The sequence below is a fragment of the Bufo bufo genome, chromosome 5 (assembly GCF_905171765.1).
Source record: "Bufo bufo chromosome 5, aBufBuf1.1, whole genome shotgun sequence".
Classification (NCBI taxonomy): Eukaryota; Metazoa; Chordata; class Amphibia; order Anura; family Bufonidae; genus Bufo; species Bufo bufo.
This window is the reverse complement of record NC_053393.1, coordinates 129,774,828-129,797,525: the sequence shown is the minus strand read 5'-3', so window position 1 is coordinate 129,797,525 and position 22,698 is coordinate 129,774,828. Positions and strand designations below refer to the sequence as shown.

General features: G+C 42.8%; 1 protein-coding gene across 4 annotated transcripts in view; it reads left to right on the top strand.

Moving 5' to 3' along the window:
- LYN (LYN proto-oncogene, Src family tyrosine kinase) overlaps positions 1-22,698 on the top strand; it is a 72,736-nt gene that overhangs the window by 31,935 nt on the left and 18,103 nt on the right. For 2 of the 4 annotated variants that reach the window (XR_005778963.1, XM_040431955.1), the window contains exons 2-10: positions 6,237-6,373; positions 12,688-12,736; positions 12,832-12,937; positions 14,213-14,311; positions 14,389-14,492; positions 15,014-15,163; positions 17,656-17,808; positions 21,137-21,319; positions 21,433-21,509. Coding sequence is in view for 3 of the 4 variants with exons in the window: in XM_040431955.1 (XP_040287889.1) it covers positions 6,242-6,373; positions 12,688-12,736; positions 12,832-12,937; positions 14,213-14,311; positions 14,389-14,492; positions 15,014-15,163; positions 17,656-17,808; positions 21,137-21,319; positions 21,433-21,509 (1,053 nt within the window). In the remaining variant the exon portion in view is untranslated. The remainder of the gene's footprint in view (positions 1-6,236; positions 6,374-12,687; positions 12,737-12,831; positions 12,938-14,212; positions 14,312-14,388; positions 14,493-15,013; positions 15,164-17,655; positions 17,809-21,136; positions 21,320-21,432; positions 21,510-22,698) is intronic. The other 2 variants (XM_040431956.1, XM_040431957.1) reach the window with 1 other exon arrangement.

Sequence of the window (22,698 nt, the reverse complement as noted above, 5' to 3'; positions counted from 1 at the left end):
TGTGTACGGTAATACAATTAAAGTCTATAGTACTACAATAAAAAAGGTAAGCATAATTTTTCCCCAAATATATATATATATATATAGCAGCACCAACCATTGATAGAAGTGGGTGCTAGCTCAAGGGGAGAGGCTTACCCAAAATGTATTACTTACTGAAAAATAGAGCAGCACTCCAGGATTGTAGTAGACAAACTGTGTTTATTCACCCATTAGTGACGTGACGTTTCAGCTCCAACATGAAGCCTTTCTCAAGCCTTAGAAAGGCTTCATGTTGGAGCTGAAACGTTGCGTCACTAATGGGTGAATAAACACAATTTTTCTACCGCAATCCTAGAGTGCTGCTATATATATAATTATATTGTGGCAATGTGAACATTGAGGTGGTGTTTGCACCAGGAGCGTGTCACCAAGGGGTCCGGCCTTGGTGGAGTAAAAGCCCTAGTCCAGGTGTCCACTAAAGTAGTTGGGGTACACCATATAGATAGTGTAGCTGGTTCAGCTATTTCAGGGCGGGCTTTTACTGGGAACAGGCAATGTGTTGGGTGGGTGCCTGTTCCCCATGCTCCAGTCCGGGACTTAGGCCATGCTCACGTCCAGGGATTCCATTTGATCTGGTTTCTGGAATTGGGTGTGTCTCACTCTGGAGTGTTTTGTGAAGCAGAGTCCTGGTGAGGCTCTGTGTAAGTGGTCTCAGCTGGGTGGGCTGAGGGGCCACGAGGCTAGGCGATAGCCTGAACTTTGTGGGACGCGGTGATTCCTGTGAAACAAGGACCAGGAGGCCAGAGTTGGGAGGACTACTGGGCCACAATCCCCCAAAAGGTAGTGAAGTGTCACAGCCTGGAGGTTGCTGGACTATATGGAAACCGCATTTGTGTTCCATGTGTGAACAGGGCTCTCTAGGTGAGTTAGGGATACGCTTATGTGTTTTAGTTAGAGCCTAGCCGGGCAAGGGTTTGTTATTTTGTGTGGATGTCACACGTTATAAGTTGAAGCTGCGACTTCATAACCTGTTTTGCTGAAACCCTTGTCTGCTGAAGTAATTTGTGATGGAGACCCCCTAATGTTGCAAGAAAAAGTATGTGAACCCTTTGGAATGATATGGATTTCTGCACAAATTGGTCATAAAATGTGATCTAATCTTCATCTAAGTCACAACAATAGACAATCACAGTCTGCTTAAAGGGTTTCTACCACTTTGTTTTCACATAATTAGCTTTCAGACACTAGCGATCCGCTAGTGTCTGCTCTAACAAACAATCCTAATATAATAGCTTTTGGGGCAGCCGTTTCGCTAAAAAAAGAACTTATATTGATATGCTAATGAGCCTCTAGGTGCTATGGGGGCGTCATTAGCACCTAGAGGCTCGGTCTACCTTCACAAAATGCCGCCGCCCAGCGCGTCCCTCCAGCCCACCCATCTCCTCCGGAATGCGATCCTCCCTGTTTTTTTTTTTGCAAAACTGCTGCCCCAAAAGCTATTATATTAGGATTGTTTGTTAGAGCAGACACTAGCGGATCGCTAGTGTCTGAAACTTAATTATGTGAAAACGAAGTGGTAGAAACCCTTTAAACTAATAACACACACAGAATTAAATGTTACCATGTTTTTATTGAACACACCATGTAAACATTCACAGTGCAGGTGGAAAAAGTATGTGATTGGATTTAATAACTGGTTGAACCTCCTTTGGGAGCAATAACTTCAACCAAACGTTTCCTGTAGTTACAGATCAGACGTGCACAACTGTCAGGAGTAATTCTTGACCATTCCTCTTTACAGAACTGTTTCAATTCAGCAATATTCTTGGGATGTCTGGTGTGAATCGCTTTCTTGAGGTCATGCCACAGCATCTCAATCAGGTTGAGGTCAGGACTCTGACTGGGCCACTCCAGAAGGCATATTTTCTTCTGTTTAAGCCATTCTGTTGTTGATTTACTTCTATGCTTTGGGTCGTTGTCCTGTTGCAACACCCACCTTCTGTTGAGCTTCAGCTGGTGGACAGATGGCGTTAAGTGCTACAAAATGTGTTGATAAACTTGGGAATTCATTTTTCCTTTGATGATAGCAATCCGTCCAGGCCCTGACGCAGCAAAGCAGCCCCAAACCGTGATGCCCCCACCACCATACTTCACAGTTGGGATGAGGTTTTGATGTTGGTGTGCTGCGCCTCTTTTTCTCCACACATAGTGTTGTGTGTTTCTTCCAAACAACTCAACTTTGGTTTAATCTGTCCACAGAATATTTTGCCAGTACTGCTAGAACATCCAGGTGCTCTTGTGCAAACTGTAAACGTGCAGCAATGTTTTTTTTTTGGACAGCAGTGGCTTTCTCTGTGGTATCCTCCTATGAAATCCATTCTTGTTTAGTGTTTTACATATCGTAGATTCTCTAACAGGGATGTTAGCATATGCCAGATACTTTTGTAAGTCTTTAGCTGACACTTTAGGATTCTTCTTCACCTCATTGAGCAGTCTGATGAACAGCAAGTCTTTTGGAGATATTTTTATAACCCTTTCCAGCTTTATGCAAGTCAACAATTCTTAATCGTAGGTCTTCTAAGAGCTCTTTTGTGCGAGGCATCATTCACATCAGGCAATGCTTCTTGTGAAAAGCAAACCCAGAACTGCTGTGTTTTTTTTTTATTTTTATAGGTCAGGGCACCTGTAACCAACACCTACAATCTCATCTCATTGATTGGACTCCAGTTGGCTGACACCTCACTCCAATTAGCTCTTGGAGATGTCATTAGTCTAGGGGTTCACATACTTTTTCCACCTGCACTGTGAATGTTTACATGGTGTGTTCAATAAAAACATAGTAACATTTAATTCTTTGTGTGTTATTAGTTTAAGCAGACTGTGATTGTCTATTGTTGTGACTTAGATGAAGATCAGATCACATTTTATGACCAATTTGTGCAGAAATCCATATCATTCCAAAGGGTTCACATACTTTTTCTTGCAAATATATATAATTTTTTATTTTTTTATATCAAAATCATTATTTAATCAATACGTTAACCTCAGTTAATAAAAATAAAAAAATCCTCCATGCCAGAATTATTTTTTTTGGCCACCTAAATTACTAAAACATGATCAAAAGGTGCCATGTATCCCATATTTGTAGTATGAATAAAAACTATAGCTCACCCAGCAAAAATGAGCCCTCACTCAGATCTGCCGGCAGAATATGGTGACATAAAGCAATATTCAATCGTCCATATAATTTTGTTGTCTCCATCATTGTACTGAACCATGGAATAGTCAAAATGTCATTACCACACGGTGAACATCATATAACAAAACCCTAAATTGGGGCGGTGTTGTTTCACCTTTGATGATGCTCTTAAAAAATAAGTAAATAAAAAATACAACTTGGCCAGCATAAAAGAAGCCCTAATTCAGCTATTTTGATATTTTTTTTTTTTTAAAGTTATGGCTTTTGGAAATGTGGAGATGAAGAAAACATTTTTTAAATCTTAAATCGATCTTTCTGCCAGAGCCCATGTGCTGCAGTGTCTTGCTGGCATACATACTGTAGCAGGAGAGAAATGTCACTCCAGCTCACCAGCCTCAATAATAATGGATATGATGGTGGCTTTTTTTTTTTTTTAAATCAGGTGTTTGTTTGTGTCCTAATGTGAAAGTGTCCTTTTAAATATAATCTGCTCATGTCAAGAACACAACTTCCTGTTTCAGTGCTGTCAACCTTATCGGCTCGACAAAACAAAAAAAGGAATTGAAAATATTTTTTACGAAACATTTGCATGTGCACAAAATGGTGGAAACAGAGGGTGTGGGGGAGAGACACCAAAGATGAAGGTAGCGAGATTGTGAGAGGCATACAAGATGTGTTTGATGGCTTTTTAAGTATTGTGATGTCCAGCTGAGTGCGGCAGGGGGAAAGGGGCTTCTGTAAGGGTTCTGCTGTAGATATCACATCGGTGCCCTGTGTCTGAAATATGGGAACCATTACAGGAGTGAACGCCTCGTGATTACCTGTAATGTCTTCATTACATTGCTGGTATTTAGCTGGAGAATGTGAAGAATGTGGAAGAAGCTAAATGTTCACATATCAGGGGTTCAGGAGGTGAAATATTACATCTAATATGAACGTCAATATAACTGCTATATTACAAGGCCTAGTTCACACTGATTCTAAAGTGGAAATGTAGCACTAAAGTAAATAAGGACTGGAAAATAGAGTATTTTCCATATAGACAGTTGCAACAGAGGCACAGCTATGCCTTCTAATAAGGGTATGTTCACATGCGGCAGACTTGCTGCACAATCTCCAAATGTAGGGTATGCAGAAACCCATGCGTGTGCGCTGTACGTTGTGATTTTCATTATTTTTGGGAATATGTAGGCAGTAGCGTACTAGCGCCACGGCCTTCTCTCTGCAAACCAAGCACTCTGTGTGTCGCACTCCACCGATCAGATACTGATCACCTATCGAGGTGTAAAATCCTTAGAAAACCACTTTAGGGTGGTTTTTGGAGCTGATTTTTGAGGTGGACAACTAAATCAGAGTAAAATAAAATGTGTGTGAACTGACCCCTATATATGTAGAAAAAGGGAACAAAATGCCATTTAAAATGGCGCATATTCAACTGGCCAAAATGCTTCAAACAAATGTTTATTGTATGAAATTCTGATTTATCTATTCATAATTTGGAGTTTTAGTCAGCTTTTATAGATAAATGGCAAAACAACTCTTGTGGCCCCAGTCCAAGGCCTCGTGCACACGGCCATTGGTCGGGCAGTCCCCAATGCACGGGCAACATCCGTGCGGGTGCCGCGGTGGATCCAGACTAATTCAGCTCGAATGGGTCCGTGATCCATCTGCACTGCATAAAAATAGGACATGTTCTATTTTATTGCGGGGCGGAGGCACGGAGAGAAACCCCACGGAAGCACTCCGTGGTGCTTCCATTGGGTTCCGTGCCTCCATTCCGAACCGAACCTTCCAGATTGCGGACCCATTAAAGTGAATGGGTCCACATCCGTGATGCAGGGTGCACACGGCCGCGTGCATGAGCCCTAAATAGCATAACCCATGTGCTTTATAATGCAAGTATATTCCAAAACACGTCACCTCTGGCGCCATTTTACTTACGTAGTTATATAGGTTGAAAAAAAGGCACGGCCTATCCCATCAAGCTCCACTGTGTGGAGAGTCATTGAGATGTGGACAAGCTTTGGAATGATCATATGCACTATACCTCATTGTGTTTGGTTTTCAGGATCTGTCCCTCAGGCCTCCATGGATTCTTTTCCGCATCTCTTAGCGTTTCCTAAGTCAGTTGTAGGGTTTCCTTTGATCTGTAGTGAGACTTATGAATATGATTATACCATTCTGTAAGCTGTTCTGACCAGACACTTTCCTGCGCCGGGTTGTGTTCGCCCCTTGTTACCTCTCTCATTTGTACAGTATACGTTTTCTAATCCTTGATAGCAGTTTTGGGGGGTAATGTGGTGGTGCTTCTATGTTCTTATACACACAGCAGGGTCAGGGCTGGATACATACACTGAAATTAGTTGTTCCCGGAAATCTGCTTTTGATCATAATAAATTGGTTTTGGTTTATAGCGTTGTTCATCCTGAGCTTCTTGGTTCATGAATTGAATGCCTCAGTTACAGTGCAGTAGGACAGATCAACTTTTTGTTTTTTTTCTAGTAAGGTTACAACCACCATAAGTTGCCTTGCTAACAGTAATGGGTCACACAAATTAGAGATGATGATGCCAATGTTTGTTTCATATCCACTTTCACTGTGTACCTAAATATTAAAGGGGTTGTCCAGGATTTTACTATTGATGGCCTATCGTCAGGGGAGGACATAAATATTTGATCAGCAGGGGTCTGATCAGTTGTACTTGCGAAGTCTGCATCAGAACTACATAGCGATGTCCGTTGTGTAGTGGACAGAGTCGCTTACTGTAGCACTCCTCTCATTCCCTTTAATGGGAGTAGCGCTGCAGTTCTGTCACTACACGATGGACGGAGCTGTGCAGTTCCGGTGATTGACTTCCGGCGCTGGAGCTACTCAGAAACAGCTGATTGGTCTGGGTGCGGGGTGTCAGACCCTCGCCAATCAGATATCCTGAAGACAGGCCATCAGTAGCCAAATCCTGGATAGCCCCTTTAAGGTGTGGCTCTCCAGTCTGCTGGGATCTATCCATATGTAGATCTAACATCAGCCTCAATGATAATTGTTTCTATTGTTTCAGAAAATATGGGATGCATCAAATCAACAGCGAAAGGCCAAGCGTCTCCAGTCGAAAACGATTTCAAGAGCTATCCAGTACGTAAACCTGAACGAACTATTTATGTACCAGATCCAACGTCCAATAAGCAGCGCAGGCCAGTAAGTAGATAGACAGGGAGAGCATGCATTCAGTAGCACCTATTTTTTTCATGCTGTTAGCAGTGTTTTCCTATATGCAGGAATATTGGACAACCTCTGGCTGTCTAGCTGCTGGTGCTTTGGCCTTTAAAGGGAATATGTCATCAAAAAATGACCTGTTGTTTAAATCGAGTTTTTATGGTAAACGTATTTTTAAGGAATTGTTGGTGGCTATTTATATTTAAAAAGATCCTAAAAGCCTGCAGTTTTCACGCTGTCCACTAAGGCTAATAACAGGCACCACTTCTTAGTCTGTACAGATCACTTTTCTGCAGTCATCTGGTTATCACCATATGCAGGATTACAATGACAGATATCACCTGTATATAGCTAACACAGGATCTTCCATTCACAGTAGGTGATATCACAGCTTATCTACTCCCTCATGGCCTCTGCACAGGTCACAGAGCATAGCTATAAAACTCTCCAATAGAACTCGGTGAGATCCCCTCCTGTCCATTGTGTATATGGCCCATGGTGGCTGCTGTAAATCACATGTCTAAATGCTGTTGATGCAGTACCCCTAACCAGGCTTACTGCAGACAGGTTGGTTGTTCTGTTGTTGAATTGTTAAATGAAACTCAATTGTATTGTATGGAGAGATCAGGGTTAGCAACTAGGACTAAGCATTTTATTAAGTTGCTAGGAAATGGACCTGGGTCTGCCCCTAGTCAGTAGAGAGTGTAACCTAGGTGTGCTACTAAGAGGACACATGCCAGCTTGCTCAGAGAACCCTCATTTCAGAGACAGTTACAGCTATTCAAAGTTCTCCAGAGGAAAAGAGAAGGAAGATTAGAAGGGTCAGAATCTGCAAACCCATACATTGCAGTAGGTCAACAAGGTACTGTGCTAGTTTAAGGCTACTTTCACATCTGCGCTTTCCCTTTCCTCTATTGAGATCCGTCATAGGATCTCAATATCTGAGGAAAACGGGGACAAAACTGAACTGAAGGTAACTGATTGCACCAAAATGCATTCCGTTCCATTGCGTTCCCATGACGCACACAAAAGAGCTGCAAGCAGCGTTTCTTAATGCGTCCTGGGATGTGGAGCAAGACAGATCTGTCATGACTCACAATGTAAGTCAATGGTGACTGATCCGTTTTCTCTGACACAAAAGATAACTGATCCGGCACCTATTCACTTACAATGGTTTTAGAGACGGATCCGTCCTGGCTATTTTAAAGATAATACAACCGGAACCGTTTATAACAGATACAGACTTGTATAATCATGACAGAAGCGTTTTTGCAGATCTGACGGATCCAGCAAAAACGCAGATGTAAAAGCAGCATAAAGCTGATAGACATTGCTGCTGTGAGACGGAAAATTGGCAGCGCACCCTTCCACACACTGAGACTGTTTGGCCAGCCGTATCTTAATTCTGTACCCCTCAACCTGGGAATTACTGAATGTTTACAAGAACCATATAGCCAGGCTAAGGTTCTGCAGAGAGGATGGACAGAGAGAAAGATCACCACAACCTCCGTCATTGCTGCTATCCATACATTGCTATCGAGGAAGTTTTGCATTGCAATTTTCTTGCAACTGTGCCTTAATATTGTTGATGTACCACTACTCCTATTCTGCACTTTACTAAAGAGAGACTTATTTACCACAACTGACCTGGTTACTGACTTGGGCCGTATACCAGTCGTTGCACCTGTGCACCCTCATCCACACACCTGCCTTGTACCCTCCCAAAACCGTTAACACCAAGGGCACCCCAACTGCCACGCGGCATGAGCCCCAACACTAGGATGTGTCCTCCTGTCACTGCATGGCCCTAGGAGGGTGCCAGTGTGAGGATTGCCACGGTGTGCCATGTGTAGAACTATCTTTGCTAGAACCACTACCATCCTCTGCTCGCTTCTCCTGGGCTTGCTGCATTAACAACAGCTCAGGCAAGATGGCAGCCCCCATTTTTTTTTTATAAAAAAGGTTAGAAAAAAGGATGTCTGTTACTGTCTGGTTTTAACTGGTAGGAAAAAAATATAGGTGACACATCCCCTTTAAGGGTTGCAGTTCTGTAGAAAGCAGGGACCTCTCCCTATACAAGTAGATATCCCTATGAATGTAATACATTGGGGGAGTTATTCCAGTCAAAATGGGCCAAAAATCTGCCATCTTTTGTGGAAACAAACTGGCATGGGGGGACATTACTGATTGTGAGGTCTCAGAACTTAATTTATTCCTTAGACCTTACTCCATATCAATGTGGACCAGTTATGTTTCTACAGTCAGCAAATATTCACTAATTATGCATTAAATTTTTTTAGCAATGTGTCAATGTTGCCCAGGATACAAAAAATACTAATAGCAAGAACTGTCATCAACTTAATCCTGACCTCACTGAGGGCAGCATAAAATAGTGACAGAAATGCTGATATCAGCGATGTGTCACTCATGAGCTAATAGTAAGTGGTTGCTGAGAACCAGCATCATAATCATTGCAGCCCGGGCCTGGAAAAGAGTCCAGTCTACCTGAGAAGAGTCCTGGTTATTATAATCTCCTGCCCTCCCTGCATCTGCTGATGGTTGGCAGTTCTCTCCTAGAGAGAAAGCGAGAAAACCAGGTAGAAGACTGCCAGTCATCAGCAGGTAGGCGGGAATCCATGAATAACCAAGACTCTTCTCAGGTGGTCGTGACTCTTTTCCAGGCCCAGTCTGCAATGATTGTGATGTTGGTTCTCGGCAACAACTTACTTTTAACTTATAAATGACAGACCGCTGAAATCAACTCACCTGTCTCTACTTTATACTGCCGTCAGTATGGGCAGCAGAAAGGTGATGACAGGTTCCCTTTAAGCTTCTGTTATATTGTCTGTAAACTACAGTGAGGAAGGAAAGGGGCACAGTCAGTAAGAAATCCTTACTCTAATGAAACCTTGCTATTTATAACATGATTTTGGGGAAGTACTTTTTTTTTTTTTTTCTAGACAAGAGGACAGAAAATGAAGTTTTGTAGTTTTCTAAAGCAGTTGTTGGAGGTTGTACCAAAAAGTACAAAATTACACTTCTGAGTGTGTCCAGTATTGTGTTTTTTCCATGCCTTGTTGGCTACACATTTTCTGGTTAATAAGTAGCATAGTTGGTTATCGCTGACGAGATCAGAAATCCGTGGTCATTCCCATACCCTGTCTTCCTACAGTATTTCCGTCAGTAGCGCTCAAACATGCTTTATTCTTCTTAGTTTGCACATGGTCATATGTACAGATGATAATTATCCCTATAGCACCAGGGTGGCTCTTTAATGCGGCTCCTAACTACTAATCCAGTGGCAGTTAAAGGGGTTGTCCAACTTTTAGTAAGCGATGGCCTATCCTCAGGATAGGCCATTACTAGCTGATCTATGGGTGTCTGAACTAAGTCCAGCATATCAGCTATTCGGTGTAGCTCCAACGCTGTAGGTTGGTGCAGGAGATACACATCGCCATCAACACTGTAGTGAAATCAATGGCGGCAGCGCTGTAGTAGTGAGCTCCCTCCAGGCGCTGAGTAGCTCTGGTGCCATCTTCCAGCACCACCAAACAACTGATCAGCAAGGTGTCGGACTCGGACCCTCACTCAGCAACTAGTAATGGGCTATACTGAGGACCATGAAAGACAAGTACTGTCCCTGCCCACAACAGGGGGATGCAGCCTGGCTGCCAAAAAGAAGACCAGTAGAAGGTGGACACTCTGTTCCAATCGCTGGCAGTCAGTTCTATTTTCCTACAAGATCTGGTCGTGCTGCAGTAGAGCCCAGGTACTTATGTTTGAGCACCCATGCCTTATTGTCAGCTTGCAGATCTTGCACATGGCACTGGTTTTGTATGCCAGCCCTGTGGAGAAAAAATGCCATACGGGAGATACTCACACAGAGTAAGTGGAGCCTGTGCCCACAGTATTGGTGTTATCACCAGTACCTGATGTGACAACAATACAAGCAAATTTGGCCCTGCCAGTCGTTTTGGCCGTACTGTACATTGCCTGTGCTCTTTATTGCCTCCGGAGAACGGCATTCTCGGCAAAAGGACTTGCCAGAATCCTGCCCCCTGATTGGCTGACAGGCTGTCTGTCAGCCTCTGAGCCAATCAGTACAAGATCCTTCCCTCCCAGGGTGATATGATCCTCCAGCTTCTTTCTTTCTATCGTTTTCCCCAGCAATTTTCACAGTAAAATGGTGCGGACGCCGTTTTTACTCTATTCGCCTGACAAGATTTTCAAAACTTTGGATTCGTTTGGCAGCAGATTTCTTGTGAAAATTGTAATGAATCAGACTAGTTCAGAATCGATTCACTCATCTCTAGTTAAGGCCTCATTCACACACACGTGGATTTTCACAGGGTATTTACTAAGACCCGTCAAGAGAGGTTCCCTTTAAATATGGACATCCAAAACCATATAGAGATCCTCGAGCAGAGTTCGCGCTACATGTTTTCCAGAAGACTAAAAATACTCCTTTTATATAATTTTTGAGGAGTATTTTTAGCTGAGGAGGAGTATGAAATTTGCGGTAATTCATATATATAATACGTAGGCCTAAATAATGGTAAGATGTTGATATTTCTACAAGGAAATTACCAGTCTCCTCTATAATGTCTTCCATGCAGGAATAGCAAATTTTGACCATTTTAAATTTATCTCTCAGAAGACTGAATCCCTACCTTTCTTGAAGCACCAAATCTGTCACGTCCGGGATTGGAGCAGTAGACTGTGCAAAACACAATGCAATAAGAATTCAACGGGGACGTCTGGTCTTTGTGGCAGGGAGTAGTGGGTGGCTTGGTGGCAGTGGGTGGGGTCTGGGACGAATGCACAGGAGGCAGTTATAGGACAGTCTTATACACAGTATATTGGACTATTGCACAGTATAGTTCACTATAAGGTCTTAAGCACACAACTGTATCCATTTTGCAGTACGCAAATCACGGATGCGGTCCGTGTGCAATCCGCATTTTCTTGCTGACCCATTCACTTCAGTGGGTCCACCAGAACAGGACATGCTCTATCTTTTGCAGCATGGAGATTGGATAGCACATGGATGTCCATATTTTGTGGATCTGCGATTTGCAGACCTCAAAATGGATACAGTCGTGTACATGAGACCTAATGGAGGCAAAATGGCTGTCCCGATATCTGGGACAATCTATTGCCTATTTGCCAACCCTCTTTGGTTTTTCTGGAGTCTCCCTAAAAATGTAAGCCCTCTTAGATCCCAGCAGGACAAATATAACATTGCACCAATCACAAATTGTGCTGTCCAATTACGATAAATTCATTTAATGTGCTCACCAATCATAAAAGTCTTCCAATAGTCACATTCACTTCATGTTCTGGACGGTTGGGCTGCGGGTCATTTTCTCCATGTGCTGACAGCGTCCTTTCCAGTGAAGAACGCGCGCCCAAACTCATAGCCCACCCCAACACATCACCATCAGCCCCCCCCCAAGTCTCCATGTGAACATGCGCTGCACCCGACCCGATCATTTTATTCATCCGACCAGGGCAAGCATGCTCAGGCATATAGTGCCCTGGGGGGAGTTTGTTGGTATCTGGTTACTATGGAGTTTGGGCACACATTCTTCACTGGAGAGGACGCTGTGAGCACATGGAGGAAGTGCCCTACAGCCAGCCCAAGACCGCTTACCCCGCCAAGCACCACCCGGTGAGAATCTCGCACCGCTGCAGGACGCTTCCTCCTCACTTCAGTGCGTTGTGCAGAATGGTCCGGCTGCCCACTCAAACCGACCAATAACAAAGCTCCTTGCTGTAAGGAGCTTTGTTATTGGTCAGTTCAGGCACAGGCAGCATCACTGCGCTGCCCGTGCTGTTCACAGCGCTCACTGCGCTGATGAAAGGCAGGGAAAAGTCTAAGGCGTATTGGTACGTCTTAGACTTTTTTTTAAGGAGTAAAATCACCTGAACAAGCATCTATGACGCTTGTACAGGCGTTATTACGACCTCTGGCCTTGAGGCTTTGTGAGTAGTTGCTAGCTAGCTAATAAGTATCAGGAATATTTGGTATTTTCTAGATTGTCCCACTCCTTCCCGCCCCCCCTAATTTGTTGTGCATTAAACCACCATAATCTTTTCCCAATCAGTCCCCGATCAGCATGTAATGCTGTAATGAATTCATGCATTATTCTATATCTAGCCCTGTTTTGGTTGATTTTATTACTATTTTGGTTACTTTTCAGCTGTTCCCTATTTATGGTCTCCATTTATTGTAGTCAAATGCCAAACCATACCGCCTTGCTCTGTAGTCACCATGGTGTATTTTTTTTTTCTAGCCACAAAATGGAGGAAGTCTATTACCTGGGCAGAGGATGCAACATGCAGGTAGGTTTGTGCGCCGTGCCTTGAGATACAATACCCACAGCCCCGTGAATTCATGTGCCACAATTAATACAACTCTCTTATTTCATCCATGTCAGAAGCGGAGGAGACTGGGAATATAGTAGTAGCTTTATATCCGTATCAAGGAATCCATCAAGATGACTTAACTTTCAAAAAAGGAGAAAAATTAAAAATACTTGAAGAGTAAGTGCTGCGTTTAATTGGTGTCTGATGATAGATGACGATTGGGTCCTTTTGTACCTAACTTAGTTTTTCATTCCCATTCTTGGTGAGTAAATATAATTTGTGTTATAGCCTTGCACACACGTTCAGATTAGCTGCACCTCCTCCTTCCATTTGTGGTGCCCTGTAGGTCACATACACCCTATCCCAGACATACCTTTGTATGCTTTTCTCAGTCTCTATTGCAAATTAGCATGAAAGAGCCCAAGGGGCAGTACCCATCGGCAATTGAGCCAGCCGCTCCCATTAGAATCGGGTTCCACACCTCTCCTCTTCGCCTTCTCTCCACCTCCCTCTGTTCTGGGCTTCATTAAGCCAGCACTTGAAATGGTATGCCGGCGCACATAACTACTATGCTTGCAAACAGGATGGTTATGGCACTGGCTTGATGACATTGGGAGCCATCAAACAGAGCAGTGATGTGCGCCTGCTTGAGATTTCGAGCATTGGCTTGATGACATCAGGAATGGAGGGTACTACAGATAGGTACTGCCGCTTGGGCGCTTTTATGATAATTTGCATATCCATATAAAGATTTTTTTTGTTGGGGGGGGGGAGCAATAAATATTGAGTAAACAACTCAAAGGTATGTCTGGGGTAGGGTGTATGTGACCTACAGAGCACCAGGAATAGTCTTAAATGGAAAAAGTTGGTGACAGACTCCCTTTAAGTGCATTTAATTTACAGAGAGACTTCGTAAAAAAATAAATAAATGAGTTTCAGAAAGGTAAGAGCATTTGGAGAAGTCCATTAAGTCAAGGGTGGGTATATTGATCTGTATAAGTCTTCATCTTGGTTGTGTTGACTAGCTCCCATTTCCATTGTTTTGCTAAAGGCTGCTTTTTTTAAATCAAGGGAAAGGTGACTTTCGGTGCACTAGTGAGACAGCCATGCTGTTTATGCTTTCTTCCAGAACAGGGGGACCGTCAGCTTTTAAAGTGTTTCTCAAGTCAATGTCTTGAGGAAACATATAAAGACAACACAACGCTATGCAGAGTGCAGTGACTGAGGAAAGAGACATTTTATGAATTTCAGGGTTAGAGTATATGTGTTTGGTTTAGGTGTTTTATTGATCAATGGGGATCTTCTGCTAATACAGTCATGAGCATAAGTTAGTTTTAGTCCCCCTTCACTGGGAGTGGGAAGGCCATATACAATCTGTACTACAAGGCAGCGTTGCTCATTCTTTAAATGTTCCACTTTCTGACCTTACTGATTTTGTGTTCGTTCTTACAGACACGGGGAATGGTGGAAAGCAAAGTCCTTATCCACCAAGAAAGAAGGATTCATACCTAGTAACTACGTGGCCAAAGTCAACACGTTAGAAACGGAAGAGTAAGTTCTGTGGTTTTGGGTGGGAGCCAGTTCTTACTGACCATCTTCAGATGCTTACCTTACCATGTATTTCACAGATGGTTTTTCAAAGATATAACAAGAAAAGATGCAGAAAGACAGCTGTTAGCACCTGGGAATACTGCTGGAGCTTTTCTTATCAGAGAAAGTGAAACCCTGAAAGGTAACTCCTGTGACATGGTAGTAATGGTACCAGTAAACCACCATTCCAGATGGGGAGGATGTATGAAAGCTCAATAATCAATCTTCTGTCCTGGAAGACACTAGCTTGCTGGATTCTTCCTTCCCACGTTACAATTGTTGAAGAAAATAATGATTACTTGACCTGTTTCATGCTATCAATGGACCACAAATAATATGCTAGTGGCTGAAAATGTCCTCATTGTTTTCTGCCTAAACACAGATGCAGTACCAAACAGGTCTTTTATAGTCGCCTTATCATCAGGTTGCATTGTTACTAGAAATTGGTTGTTTGTCAGTCTTATGTATTTATTGTTGTATTTGATTTCTTTTTTCTTATATAAAACTTGAATTTCTAAGCATTTGCAGCCCATTTAAGTACAGCATTGTACATTACGAAGCTCAGAATAATAGAGCACTGCTGCGTAGTAGTTACCAGGCTGTTTTCATGTCTGCCACATCAACGTGGTCAGGGCTATAAACCCATAATTTTCTATTTGTTAGGCAGCTACTCCTTGTCAATAAGGGATTTTGATGCAAAGAACGGTGATGTCATCAAGCACTACAAAATCAGGACTCTTGACAATGGTGGAGTTTACATTTCCCCCCGGATTACGTTCCCGTGCATCAGTGACATGATCCAGCATTACCAAAGTGAGTCATTCATACTCTGATTTCCTGTGAACCTTTTCTTTATCAATAGATGATGTGATTCATACAGTAAAGATGGTTTATAGCTTGGAACATAGTTTAATGTGAAACAACTTTGGAATCGATTGTGTACTTTGCACTGTTAGTTGCACTTTTTCCAATAACAGTATTTAAAGCTGTTTTATTATTTACACTTCTTTTTTTTTTTTACCCCATAAAAAGAAAATACATTTTGGAGATCATGTCACCCAACTTCACAGTAATATAAATCTGATGACCTGACCTGTGAGTGCAGTTAAGTGTGGTTGGTTAATAATTCATTCTAGGTGGTTTGCTATAAATCCTTAAAGGGAACCTGTCATGTTACACATCGTGTCTGATCTGCAGGCAGCTTGTTATAGAGCAGGAGGAGCTGATCACATTAACATATATGGGGGGGGGGTTCATTTATTATGCTAAAATACACCTAAATAAGGTGTATTTCAGGCGCAGATGGTGGCGCAACGGTTAGTTGTTACGCTATCTGTGACTTCGCCCAGCGCACGCTGGTTCTAAAATTGTGGGTGGAGAAGGGGATAGGCCGGCAGGTCCATCTCACTCAACATTTTCTACGCCTTTTTTAGGCGTAGAAAATGGTCTAAATGTAAGACAGCTGAGAAGCAGTCTTACATTTAGAACTGGCGTTGGATGCGCCAAAGTTATGGAAAGGCCCGCACCTCTGCATAACCTCAGCATATCCGCCGCCAGCACAGGGCCTTTATGAAGACCGGCGCCCCCATAGTTTTGTGGGAAAAGATTCAGTAGAACGTGTCATTTATTCATTTAAGGCTACATGCACACGACAGTGAAAAATGGCCGTCACACGGCCATTTTTAGCACTAGTGAAAGTCTATGGGGCTATTCACATGGCCGTTCTTTTAACAGCCAGTGAATAGCGTCCGTCCAAAAATTGAAATCAATGGGACCGTTTATAACGGCCGATTGACAGGAGTGCACCCGTCTAACGGCCTTTAAAAACGGGTACACAGGCCATTTAGGGGATAAAAAAAACAACTCGCCTCATCCACTTGCTCGCAGTGCGGCAGTCTCTTCTCTTTTCATTGAGCAGGACCTGCCGAAGGACCTGTGATCTGCGTGGTGACGTAGCCACGCGGGAGCACGCAGTGACGTCATCGCACGCCTTCGGCAGGCCCTGTTCTGTGAAGAGAGAAGAGACTGCTGCAGCGCGAGCAAGTGGATAAGGTGAGGGTTTGTTGTTGTTTTATTTTGGGCTGCTGGACACTATGGGGGCATTATATAAATCATGGGGGACATTATAAAGCTGGGGGCCCTAAAAAAAACAACACACTATAGGGGACATTATTTAAAGGGGTTCTGTATTTTTTTTTAAACTGATGATCTATCCTCTGGATAGATCATCAGCATCTGATCGGCGGGGGTCCGACACCTGGGACCCCTGACGATCAGCTGTTTGAGAAGGCAGCTGCGTTGGCAGTAGCTCCGCGGCCTTCTCACTGTTTACCGCAGGCCCAGTGACGTCACGACTAGTATCACTGGCCTGGGCGGGGCTAAGCTCTGTTCACTTGAATTTGGGGCATTATTAAAACTAGGGGTGGTTGAAAAAATTATATACAGTGTGGGGGACATTTATTTAGCTTGGGGCCTACATGGGGGCATTATTAAAGCTGGGGGCAGCAAAAAAATATATAAATTCCTACAGTATGGGGGACATTATTTTAGCTGGGGGCCTACCGTCCTCTGGGTGTTCTCAGAAGGGTGGGTCAAATTCATCCATTTTTCTTGTCCGTTTTTAACGGACATGAAAAACTGATGCAAAACGGACATTAAAAACAGACACCGGGCCAGAAAATGGATGCACACACTGATGCAAAATGGCCATGAAAAACTGACAGTGTGTCCGTTTTTAACAGACTTTTTTTTTCACTGTCGTGTGCATGAGGCCTAAGTCTCTGTGGCACAGTGTAATTACAGCTGCTCCATCCTATTCAAGTGATTTGCACAATTCGCATAACTTGCATGAGCGCCACTACCTCTTCAAACAGCTGATTGGCGGGGGTGCCAGAAGTCAGACCCCCGACTATCTAAAATTGATAACCTATCCTAAAAATAAGTCATTATTAATCCACTGTACAACCACTTTCAATGGCTAAAATACACAAGCTCTATATCAATCTGTTCAGCCCCTCCTTTTCTATACCGTGCTGCCTACATGTACGTGGCAGGTTCCCTTTTAAAGACCAGTGCAATGCAATACATACATATGTTTGTACTCATTCTTTTAGCATTTTCATAGGAAATGACTGAGGCCCAAAATTTCAGGATCATAATGATTTTTTTTCTTGTACAGTGTTTTTGCTGCTCAATCCTTTGTTATTGAGACTTTATCAATTTTTTTTTGCCTTTCACAGACTTTTCTTCATGTTATAGTACTTCACATTTATTTTACAATAATCTATAATAATTTGATGTTTTAGGACAAGCAGATGGCCTATGCAGGAAATTGGAAAAACCCTGTTTTAGTCCCAAACCACAAAAACCATGGGATAAAGATGCTTGGGAAATTCCAAGGGAGTCTGTTAAACTAGTGAAGAAACTTGGAGCTGGACAGTTTGGTGAAGTCTGGATGGGTGAGTAGGCAAACATACTGGAAATGTTTATAACATTAATATAAAGTATATAATTGAATATAAAGTGTCCTGGCTATGTGCTGTCAGTTTATAAACAGTTTTCTGAGTACTGCTGAATTAGGTTTTAAGGACAATATATGGTTACTGACTGTATCCATGTATACATAGGTTGTAGATAGAATTATGCTTTAAAGGGAACCTGTCACCGGGATTTTGTGTATAGAGCTGAGGACATGGGTTGCTAGATGGCTGCTAGCACATCCGCAATACCCAGTCCCCAAAGCTCTGTGTGCTTTTATTGTGTAAAAAAACCTGATTTGATACATATGCAAATTAACCTGAGATGAGTCCTGTACGTGACTCATCTCAGGGACAGGACTCATCTCAGGTTAATTTGCATATGTATCAAATCATTTTTTTTACACAGTAAAAGCACACAGAGCTATGGGGACTGGGTATTGCGGATGTGCTAGCGGCCATCTAGCAACCCATGTCCTCAGCTCTATACCCAAAATCCCGGTGACAGGTTCCCTTTAAGGCCAGTATTTGCAGAAAATAAAGTTGACCAATTTCCCAAAAGGATGGTATCTGTACGACACATTGACTTGTCGTGAGTGACCAGCATGGAAAAATATGCCAAGGGTTGCAGAGACAACATATCCAAGAAGTTACAAATATCCCAGAAGACCATGCAAAGGACTGCATATCTTTTTTTGTGTTGGCTAAGGGCAATTTCATGACTCCTTCATGTGAAAGACTGGCCAAAGATTTGATTCATAAACCCATAGAAAGGTTGGAACCACGGTTTTTCAATCATTCATAAAATAACTTTGATGAATGCTCAAAATGTTTGTGCAGTGACCCATTGGATCACTGCTAAAAAGTTTATTATGGTTAAAGTACTTTTCCTTGTACACTGTAAATCCCAAATGGAAGGACGTATGTGTGTGAGCTGCAGATGACTAGGTCTAGTCCAGAGAACTTTCATCCATGAGACTGAAAGCTACCATAGAGCAACTGAACTGAGAGACTACCCCTGAGAGAAAGAGAACGGACATTTGCAGATGGTTGAAAACTATCTAAAGGCCATGCTGGGCTAAGACAGTAAGGTAAACACACGCAACAGACTTTACTGCTTGTGAAAAGGGTTACTTGCCTCGGAGTTCAATACACTTGTCAGACGAACTGGCCATCTGATCTTCACCCTCCAGACTGGGCATTTAGGAAAGTGTTAATGAGAACAGAATTGAACATCTGGTTATTTAGGATGATTGCAAAGTGTACCAAGAGAGAGACTAAGGCAGGAGTGCTACCATCGTTGTTATTGCCCTTAGGCCTCATGCACACGACCGTTGTTTTATTCAGTGTCCGTTGCAGCGTTTTTCGTGATTTTCTGCGGACCCATTGATTTTCAATGGGTCCGTTGAAAACTCTGCTGATGCACCGTCTGCCATCCGCGTCCATGATCCGTGGTTCCAGTCCGTCCAAAAAATATAACCTGTCCTATTTTCGCGGAAAACGGTTCGTGGACCCATTCAAGTCAATGGGACCGCGAAAAAACGCAGAGGCACACAAGATTGTCATCCGCGTCCGTTTTTTTCTTGTCATTTGCATGGCAAACCTGTCTTAGACTTTTTTTTTTACATTCCTTTTATGTCTGGTGGTCCTCCAAAAATAAAGGAAGACACACTGAAACTGATCACGGAACAACGGAACACAACAACGGTCGTGTGCATGAGGCCTTACACAACTATTGGGAGAAGCCTAAAGTGTAATATACCACACAACTGTGCCAATTGCTGCTATATATATATATATATATATATATATATCAGTAAAGAAAGATGATACTTTATTTATTACAACCAAACGAGCTTGGTCATTAATTTCAACATCCATCTGCCATTCTGCCTTGCCCCATCCACCTAACATTAAGGCCACCGCAGCCAGCACTAGGAAGGAGAAACTAAAAACCCATGGTGTTCCCTGAAGGAAGGAAGGGTAAGCCCTCCTTTCGCTGCATGCCAGCCCAGGGAGAACTGGAGAAGGATTGTCAATGTGAGGACTACAACCAACCTCAGAGCCTCCACCACCACTCCTGTCCTCTCCATCCCCACAACTCCCCTGCAGGCCAGAGTTTTGCATTTGGATAATGCTTCCCAAACACATCTGGATTTAAACTCTTTGGACAACGCGTGTGCCAATATGTCATCTGCAAATCAAATACAGCATTCCAGAAGTGCTGAAAAGCATTATTAAACCATATCATTGGAAAACAAGGAGAAATATCTAGTTATCTGTCCACAAACTGATAACTGGGTTCTGCAATCTGACAGTGAATCAGATGACAGAAGAAATGAATGTTGAAAAGAAACGGCAACAAAAAAGTCTTGGACTGGCCTACTCCATGATTTGAAGCCAATATAAATTTTGAGGCAGACCTTAAAAACCAGTGGATCATGGCCAAAATCTAGAGCAGTGGGCTATAGCTTCTCAACTGCCATTTGGGAGACTGATATCACATACTTTTCACAGGATACTGTAAAGCTTTATCGGGAAAAGTTAAACCCAATAAAATCTGATTAACCTCAAAATATATTAATACTTTGTCATTTTGAATGTGATTCTCTTGACAAAATCCTATGTAAATTGTTGACTTGAAGGTCAGCGTTTTACAGACCTGTTATAGCGTCATCCTAATCATTTACCTAATAATAACAGGGGAAGGAAGAGACGCGTACACCCCTAAAGGGATCTTCCATAATAAGAAACACAAGAATGTACGGGACACTCGCTACCTCTTCCTTTCATCATACTGCACAGGAAATGACTTGAGCAGTTTTTGCAATATTCTGAAACACAAGTTTCAAGATGTTTCCTCTTGCTAACGTATGGATATTGACGTTCTACAAAAAAGATGATGTGAACTGAGGATAGTGTGGCTTACATGTAGTTTATCTTAAATGGGTTATATGTCCTGAAGGCATGCCCTGTCTGGACATGTGAACATAATAGAGTGGGGTCCTTATTCTTTATGAGCAGCCTTCCATTCTGGTGCACTCGAGCTATACTTGTGCTGCATGGACAGCTGCCATCTAATACTTTATTTCCCCTTCACCAGCTGCCTGATGGCTTCCCCTTGCAGAATCAGCTGTTTGCTGAGAGTGCCGGGAGAGGGATGGGACAACCTTGTTTTTGTGTGGGTCTGTGTGTGCACACTTTCATAGAATGTCTTATTTCCATGTCCTAATGGGTCAACTATAATATATCTTTTAATTGTCTATACAAGTTTTCATTTCTGGTCATCTTTCAATCTTCCCCTCTTTAGGTTTTTATAATAATAATACAAAAATTGCAGTGAAAACCCTGAAGGCAGGAACCATGTCCGTGGAAGCATTCATGGAGGAAGCCAACTTGATGAAGACGCTCCAACATGACAAGCTAGTGAGACTTTACGCTGTGGTCACTAAAGTGGAACCAATTTACATTATTACTGAATATATGGCAAAGGGTAAGTCTGCTCCCTACTACACGTTTACCAGAGTTACTAAATAATGTGTCAATTGTGTGTACGCAGCTTACTAATTATTGTCTAATCCGCTTTCTTTTTTTTATGTTTGTTAGGAAGCCTACTAGATTTTCTCAAGAGTGATGAAGGTTCTAAGCTGCTTCTTCCAAAGCTGATTGACTTCTCTGCTCAGGTACTTCAGCATTATGGAGTTTCTTTTATTATTTTTTTCGGGCCATTGCCTCTTCCTTAAAGTGGTTGACGCATATAGTTTAGTAAGCCAGTCTTAAAAGGGTTTTTTCAAGATTTTGATACTGATGACCCATTCTCAGGATAGGTCAGCAGTATCTGATCGGTGGGGGTCCGACTCTTGGCACCCCCGCCGATCAGCTTTGAGAAGGCACCTCTATGGGGCTGAGCACGATAGCAAGCACAGTTGCTATACAATGTACGGCGCTGTGCTTGGTGAGCACGGAGAAGGCCGCGGTTCTTGCAGGAGCGCCGGTGCCTTCTCAAAACAGCTGATTGGTGGGGGTCCCAGGTGTCGGACCCCCACCGATCACAAACTAATGACCTATCCTGAAGGATACCATAGGTCATCAGTATCAAAATCCCAGAAAACCCCCTTTACGGCCGCAATACATATTAGGCTATTGTCGACCAAACCTGCCATTTTCAGTAGGACCAGCCGTCAGTGTAATCTGGATAGAGGCGTAAGGACAGGCAGATGATGTCAGGGAAAAATAGGACATTAAAATTCAATGAGCCACCCCAATCCTTTCCTGCCCCTACCATCATCTGTTTTGTATCCCATGAGATAAGGCACCACCAGAGGTGTCTGGCAGCAGCCTTCTTGTATCTCCCCATTGAAAACACATACATGCTCAGCCAAAGCGAGCATATGTGTATGGGGGAGCTGCGAGAGATCAGTTCAGCCAACCGCTATTAAAGGTGTATGGGCAGTTTTACTTACCAACTCCTAGTTCTAGCCCCCAACCCCTATGAAGTTAATATGTCCTAATAGGCCATATGTACAGAGATTTTCTTTAATGAATATACATATGCACATGCAATGCACATCAGAGCTAAGCAAGAGGTGGGACCTGTTTATTTAAGATATTTGTGGCATATTCTGTGGATATTCTAAAAATATGTTATTAAAGGGACTCTGTCCGCATTTTTGAGCATGCTAAGCTATCGACAGTACTAGGTAGGGTTTGGAGAGAGCAGTACAAACATACCTTTTTGTGGTGTTTTATTGTCGGATGTAATGAGAATATGAAATTTTTTTTCTACCAGATTCTTCTCTTTAAGTGCACTGGAGGTGGGACTTCACAGTAAAGTGCTCTTTGCACTAAGTTGCCTCACAGCTCCTCTCCTCT